The sequence below is a fragment of the Chiloscyllium plagiosum genome, chromosome 33 (genome assembly GCF_004010195.1).
Source record: "Chiloscyllium plagiosum isolate BGI_BamShark_2017 chromosome 33, ASM401019v2, whole genome shotgun sequence".
NCBI lineage: Eukaryota > Metazoa > Chordata > Chondrichthyes > Orectolobiformes > Hemiscylliidae > Chiloscyllium > Chiloscyllium plagiosum.
Genome location: NC_057742.1, coordinates 11,522,306 through 11,530,346, shown reverse-complemented (window position 1 = coordinate 11,530,346; position 8,041 = coordinate 11,522,306). Strand labels below are relative to the sequence as shown.

Below are 8,041 nucleotides of genomic sequence, written 5' to 3'. Positions count from 1 at the left end.
GTGCAGGGGTGGGGAGCGGTGTTGGACGGGGGTGGGGGGCGGTGTTGAACAGGTGTGGAGGGCGGTGTTGGATGGGTGCGGGGGGGGGGGGGCGATTTTGGACAGGGGCTGGGGGTGATGTTGGACGGGGTTTGAAAAGGCATTGAATTGATTAACCGAATAATCAATTATCTGAATGAAATAGTGCCCGCCCATCTCATGCAGATAATCGAGGTTCCCCTGTATATGGCACAATCAATATTACATCCATTATCCTTGAGCAAGAAACGCCAGTAAAAATTGTAGTTTCCAAGTTGTGTTTACACAAAGTTTCATGAGCAAAATTTTTGTGCAAACACATGTTCCAACACTCACGTTAACAAAACAGTGACCTCTTCCTTACCCATCACAAAATATTTATGCTGCTTGCTCATAACATTTTCAGATGTTACACCACAAATGCATTGCATTCTGGTGGATGTCTGCACCACTGTTCCCTGTAACTGATATAATTCTCCCCATGTTACTCAAAACCCTTTGCACTTTGAACATTTCGATGAGGAAAACAAGTCAACAATACTGAAAGCTTGTGGTTCGTTGCTACTGGCTGGTAAGTGACACTGGACATTACTGATAGCATCATGTCAAATAGGGATTCTTGACAATTTAGGCTGATCCAGCTCTATAAGTGTAGCTGGGATTGGGGAGCTAAGGGCCAGGCTGGATTCTGAAGACAATGAACAGGTTTCTGAGTGAAGAAGAGAACGTTAGAGATTGCAGAGACATGGAGGAGGGGCATTGGAAGAAGAAAGATATATGAGGGGGGCACATCATCAGTATGATAGATAGAAAAGGTTAGAATGATCTTACCAATGTGGACAGTACATGAAGTATCAGTAGGGTTTATCAATATCCTTTCTCTTATTCACTCTGATTCCTGGACCCTCCATGTTTGTCTTCTATTTTATTCTTCTATAGGATGTGGATATTGCTGGAACTATTGAATTATCATCCCGGCAACCAAAGCTAGCCATTTGTTGCCCATCCCTAATTTACCTTAATCTGAGGGGCCCTGCTCAACATTTTAGAGTTCAGCAACGTTGCTGCAGGTTTGGAGACATCCACAGACCAGACCAGCTAAGGACAGGAGTTTTCCTTTCGAAATTACATTAGTGAAGCAAATGGATTTGTTTTCCAACTGATGAGAATGTGGTCACCATAACTGAGATTAGTTTTATATTCTAAATTAATCCATTGAATGACCTAGACCATCACACAAGCCAACCTCCCATCCATGGACACCATCTACATTTCTTGTTGCTGCGGAAAGGCAGCCAACATCATCAAAGACCCCTCCCAACTTCTTCCATCAGGCTGAAGATACAAAAGCTTAAACACACGTACCAACAGATTCAAGGACAGCTTTTTCCCCGCTGGTAATAGACCTCTCAAATTTCAAATCTAATGTTGATCTTGCTTTTGTGCACCTCCTTTTGTGCATAACCTTCTATGCCTTGCTCTGTGTAAGCACTCTATGATCTTTATGCCCTTGTATGTTATGATCTGTATTGCTCGCAAAACCAAAACTTTTCACTGTACTTAGGTACACGTGACAATAATAAAAAGAAATCAAAATTGAATTTAATTTCCACCAACTACTGTGATAGGATTCGAACACGTCTCCAAAATGGTAGTCTGGGCCTCTGTATTACTTGGTTAATAATGTTGAAACTATACTACCATCTCCCAATGAAACTCAACACTACATCCATTCTTGTTGTCTCTGAGGTCTGGCCTAATTCTGGCATACTATTTCCACTCTACCAATCAAAGGAAAAGATTGTTTTATTATTTTGCTTAAAATTCAAATGTCTTACCTGTCTACATCCTCCTTCAAAAGAGCTGGGAGCTCGCTGGATGTGTGTTCCATTCAGGGCTCTTCCATTCAAAATGTCTCAAAAGGGGTGGGTATCCACAGCCAAGCGGCCACGCACATTCTTCTCACTGTGACCGACCACTCTTGTGTCTCAGTCTTGTGACAGAATTCCCACCTGCTGACTCAGCCCAGTCGGAATGGCGAGCAATGAAATCCTTCAGAAGGACAGCAAAACAGAGACTGTTACCAACATGTTAAATTCTGGTTGTAGAGAGAACACCATTGATGGCGAACAATTCTCTTAACTTCAAATTATCTCAACTTCCGCCACCTCCACCATTTTTCATCCCAATGGTTATATCTCATACTGTTCTGTTGATGCTTGACATTCTCTGACCATCACCTATCCACTCCACCCTCCTCTCTGACCTATCACCTTCATCCCCACCCCCATTCACCCATTGTACTCTTTGCTACCTTCCCCCACCCTCCTCCCTGACCTATCACCTTCATCCCCACCCCCACTCACCTATTGTACTCTATGCTACTTCCTCCCCACCCCCACCTACCTCTCATTTATCTCTCCACCCTTCAGGCACTCTGCCTGTATTCCTGATGAAGGGCTTTTGCCCGAAACATCGATTTTCCTGCTCCTTGGGTGCTGCCTGACCTGCTGTGCTTTTCCAGCACCACTCAAATCCAGAATCTGGTTTCCAGCATCTGCAGTCATTGTTTTTGCCATTGCTACTGGTTGCAATCCCAAGTTACTGACTCCACCCATCTCCTTGGCAACTATGTGAGGGGCATGGATAGTGTAAATAGACAAGGTCTTTTCCCTGGGGTGGGGGAATCCAGAACTAGAGGGCGTAGGTTTAAGATGAGAGGGGAAAGATTTAAAAGGGACCTAAGGGGCAACTCTTTCATGTAAAGGGTGGTGTGTGCATGGAATGGACTGCCAAAGGAAATGGTGAAGACTGGTAGAATTACAATGTTTAAAAGGCATCTGGATGGGTATATGAATAGGAAAGTTTTAGAGGGATATGGGCCAAGTGCTGGCAAATGGGACTAGATTAAGTTAGGATTTCTGGTCAGCATAGAAAAGTTGGACCAAAGGGCTTGCTTCCGTGCTGTACATCTCTATGACTCTAAACTAGACTATCTGTAACCTCAGTGCTCTTTTTGATCCCAAAGTGGGTTTCTCACTACATACTGGCACTGTCATGAAGACTTCCACAATATCGTTTGAATCCATTTTTGCCTCACTGCACCTGCTGCTGACACTCTCGGCTGTGCCTTTGTGATCTCCAGACTTCACGATTCCAACGGCCTCCCGACTAGCCTGCTACATTCTCTTCCCAATAAATCTCAGGTCATCCCAAACACGGATTCTGTCCAAGTCCTGGACATCTATCACCCCAGACTTGTTAATCTACACTGGCTCCTAATCAAGCAACGTGTCAAGTTTAAGAAAACCTCACCCCATTTTCAAAATCACAAAATTAACTAAAGTCAGAGCACTGAGTAATCATAAAGCACAAAGACTGAGTTAGTTTTTGTTCCATTCCATCTGAGTCAACTGTCCTACCCATGGATTGACTGAAGAGATAAGAGCAGAAAATGTTAGAGAAACTGAGCAGGACGGGCAGTATATGTGGAAAAAGAAGCAGAGTTAATGTTCTTTGAAGAGTCTTCGATTCTGAAGAATAGTCTTTGGATTTGAAATGTGAACTCTGTTTCTCTTTGCACAGATGCTGCCAGACCTACTGAGTTTCTCCAACATTTCCTGTTTTTATTTCAGATTCCCAGCATCCTTGGTATTTTGCTTTTCGATAAATGAAGAGACATGTGGATGCTGTGATATCACATAAATAGTTCTAAAGGTTGGTCATACTGCTGCATTGGATTATGTATCAAACAAAAGGAACCTTATCCAATAAGAGGAGTCAGTGGCCTCAGATGCTGATTTCTCCTTTTTCCACTTCTCTCCATGCACACTTACAAAATCCTGATCACAAAATACTGGCCACAAAAATTCACATGAAGATGACACAACTTACAAATCAATCTCCATTTAACCTAATGCAATAAAGTGGTTAGCACTGCTACCTCACAGCGCCAGGGACCCAGGTTCAGTTCCAGCCTCGGGCAACTATCTGTGTGAAGTTTGCACATTCTACCTGTGTCTGCGTGGGTTTCCTCTGGGTGCTCTAGTCTCCTCCCACAGTCCAAAGATGTGCAGGTTAGGTGAATTTGCTGTGCTAAATTGTCCATAAGGTCCAGGCAGGCTAGGTGGATTAACCATGGGAAATATGGAGGTATGAGGATGGGGGTGCTAGGTTTGGGCGAGATGCTCTTTGGAGGATTGGTGTAAACCTGATGGGCCAAATGCCTGCTCCCACACTGCAGGGGTTCTATGAGTGTAAGCATTGAGGTTCTGGAGTCTGAATTCACAGGATTTCTCAACCTGCTGTAATACATTTGCCTTACAGGGGTAGGACCCTTCCCACAATTCACATTACAATGTCATGAGAATAATTGGGCTGATGCAAGTTGCCCGATGCTCTGGCCATTTCAAAACTGGAAACAAAGTGCCCCCTTTTTTTGGGTGCGTGTGTCGGAGGAGAAGGAAGGAGCAGGGTGTAAGGTTTCTAAGGTTTTCAGTCGATGCCTTTCATTTCCCAGGTGTACCTATACCAACCCATATGCCAGAGGCTGGCAAAGGCACGGGGACTATGAGGCTGATTTCTTAACTCCTGTCATCTACCACAAACTGCACCTGGTTCATTTCCCATCAGGTTTTGTCACACAGCAGCAAAGGGAGGCACAATTGTTCCATGATAATGAGCGATCACACAGCACGAACGCTATTGTGGGACCATTTGACGAGATGGAAAGTGTCATGCTCCTGCACATTAACATTTGGGGGATAGAATTATGAAGCCATGGGAATCTATATACACAGCAACTGTCTCGTACAATATATTAACATTAATCATTGATGGGGAAAGAGAAGTCAAGCAAAGCCTTTAGCTGCTGTCATTTCTGTTTGATGATTTTTGCGCTGCTATCAAATTCATCTCGTTTGTCTCAAATATCACTGAGCCTCTTCCTCATCTGAAAAACTCTTAAGTCTCCCTGACCTGAGAGTGTAAGTTGGTGATGCATTGATGGCATTACCACTGTGTTATAGCTAACCGAAGCTCAAGGATAACTCTCCTTTGAATTGACACTTTTACATATGAGAATCCGGCTGAGCCCAATGATGGCCAAACTTAAATGGAAGATCTGCGTTCAAGACCTACTCTCACCTTCATAATGCAACTGATGTGCTATTAAACCTGAGCTGAAGCACACCACAGGAACCTAGCTTCCAGGCTGTGACCAATCCTCCATTTAAAAGCATTGGGCGGCACAGTGGCTCAGTGGTTAGTACTGCTGCCTCACAGCACCAGGGTCCCAGATTCGATTCCAGCCTTCTGTAACTGTCTGTGTGGAGTTTGCACATTCTCCCTGTGTCTGCATGGGTTTCCTCTGGGTGCTCCAGTTTCCTCCCGCAGTCCAAAGATGTTCAGGTTAGGTAAATTGGCCATGCTAAATATCCCACAGTGTTAGGTGCATTAGTCAGAGGTAAATAGGTCTGGGTGGGTTACTCTTTGAAGGGTCGGTCTGGTTGGGCCAAAGGGCCTGTTTCCACACTGTGGCAAATCTAATCTAATCTAAACACATATAAGGAACATTGAGATGACAACAGACACATCAAACTCTTCCTCCCTCAGACCATTTAATGTGAACTCCACTCAATTATTTAACCTTCTCAGTAGAACTTCACTGTAAGAAGGGAACATTTCTAAATCCAACAGGTGTGGCCTTGTCCTGATCATGGCCATTTAGACTTCACAATAAAAGTTAAATCAATTTGTACATCACAGATAGAGATGGTATTACAAAGTGTTTGCACAGAACAGCAGCAACAGCAGTCAGGTCCATAGTATAAAGAATGAGTTGCTTCAAGGATAAAGTTAAAAATAACCTCAGTCAGTTCAATGAAAAATCCACATTACATGGACACAAAATATTCGCATGTACCACAGATTATAATTAATGTCAATAAGGGGGAATGAGTGGTTGGTCTAGGGCTCATACATCTTTCATTTTTTTTTACCCTAGAGTAACAGGAATGGAACACCAACTCTCAGACAAGATCTCCTTCATGATTGTGCAATGTGCTGCACTGCCAAACGTGCCTCCGTGTTTCCAAGTGCCTATTTAATGCTGAAATTAACAGAACAACAGGACAATGGGAGCAGGGTAGCGACCCAATACTATAAATGCACCTTGAAAAACAAGCTATGCTGTGAGAAACGTGGACTGCCTGATCTGTCCATTAATATCATGAATCATCACATAAAGAGACAATACTGAAAAAAGCCCTTTCAGCCCATAATGCCCGTGCTAGCCATTTGTTGATTATAAATGCTTCGCTTCATATGTTGGTTTTTTTGACAGGCTCAGATGGATTTCAGTTTCAAAACTAACCAATCAACATCCATTTCTCAATGGAGGATTGTGACGTTGTAGATTATGGATAATACTGAGAGACGGGGGGAGGTGTGACGGGGGCAAGGTGGAGTTCAGGAAGCTTACAGATTTTATTTGTGAAGGTGCAGAAGAGGAGTCTTTTATTTGGACTCAAAATTAGGCCCTGACTAGTTAGGAGCCCTAACCTTCCCCCCCATAAAACCTCAGGTTCATCTCCCAATAACAGTCGCGCCCCCCTCCCGCATCCATTACCTCAGCATAAGAGCTGCCTGCTGATACCCCCCTCCTCTCTGCCTGAACAACCACCAAAAACCAGAGCCTCTCTATAAGTCTTAGCTAGTCCATAGTCAATATGGTTTGTGCCTCAGGCTGGCAGAGTGACCTACCAGAGCTGAAAATGTGTTGCTGGACAAGCGCAGCAGGTCAGGCAGCATCCAAGGAGCAGGAGAATCGATGTTTCGGGCATAAGCCCTTCTTCAGGCTTATGCCCGAAACGGCGATTCTCCTGCTCCTTGGATGCTGCCTGACCTGCTGCGCTTTTCCAGCAACACATTTTCAGCTCTGATCTCCAGCATCTGCAGTCCTCACTTTCTCCTCCAGTGTTGTAAAGCAACCATTGTACTTTTACCTTTTACTCAGTGCCTCTAATTAAAAGCAGATGTCAATTCAGGACAAATTCCTGGACAGCTATTCAGCTACTTATATTACCTCTTCAAGAACCACAGCTCTGGAAAGATTCACCCATTTACTACATTCCCAACTGTGTTCCCCTAAACTGTTAAGTGCCCAGTTGAGGAATGTTTTTAATCAGCTAGTCTCTTAACTGGTTGCAGTGAGGTCCATTTAAAAAGAATACCTTCCTTTCTCTCAGACCCAGATTAATTTATGCTTTAAAAAGGAGCCAATTTAACCAGTAAATTAAAAAAAACGAAAGAACCGAAGGTGCTGTAAATCAGAGACAAAAATAGAGATTGCTGGAAAAGCTCAGCCAATCTGGCAATACCTGTGGAGAGAAATCAGACTTGACCTGAAACATTAACTCTGATTTCTCTCCATGGATGCTGCCAGACCTGCTGAGCTTTTCCAGCAATTTCTCTTTTTGTCTCTGATTTAGCCAGACTTTTTTGAATCAACAGAAGTGTGAGTTTATTAATTATGACATGTGAGAAGAAATAGTAACTCAAGACCTCTACACACAGATTAGAAATAAGAGGCGATACCAGAAGATAATATAAAATAAGGTTAAACAGATCAACTCTGAGTTGTTTATGATGAGCAGATATAGCAATGTTGCGGTCAGCTTCTCTCCCTCAGTTCTCCAGTCATCCTGAACACCTCCATCAAATCTCTCTCCAAGGAGGATGGCCTCAGGTTCTCCAATCTCTGCCCGTGTGTGACGTCCCTTATCCCAGTCTTGAGAAGCTTAACCGAAGTTTTACTGGAAACGTTTTACCTTGAGGAATCCCTTGTGCAGAACTAGAGGACTTGGAGACATAGCAAATTCATTGGCCTACATTTTTAAAATGACTAGGCATAATACTGGGCACAGTGCAGAACTCCTGGTGAATGAAAATCCACCCTGAGATCTCTAAAGGAGTATTATTTAATCTTTTTTGCTGCATGGCCCGTTAGCAGAGCTGTGGTAGG

At 43.6% G+C, this 8,041-nt stretch overlaps 1 protein-coding gene across 4 annotated transcripts in view; it reads right to left on the bottom strand.

The window, feature by feature from the left end:
• LOC122539828 (thyroid hormone receptor alpha) overlaps positions 1 to 8,041 on the bottom strand; it is a 352,280-nt gene that overhangs the window by 144,856 nt on the left and 199,383 nt on the right. For 3 of the 4 annotated variants that reach the window (XM_043674921.1, XM_043674920.1, XM_043674922.1), the window contains one exon: positions 1,857 to 2,070. In XM_043674921.1, coding sequence (XP_043530856.1) covers positions 1,857 to 1,909 — 53 coding nt within the window. In that variant the 5' untranslated portion in view covers positions 1,910 to 2,070. Of the gene's footprint in view, positions 1 to 1,856; positions 2,071 to 8,041 lie in introns of those variants that run through there. The other variant, XM_043674925.1, reaches the window with a different exon arrangement.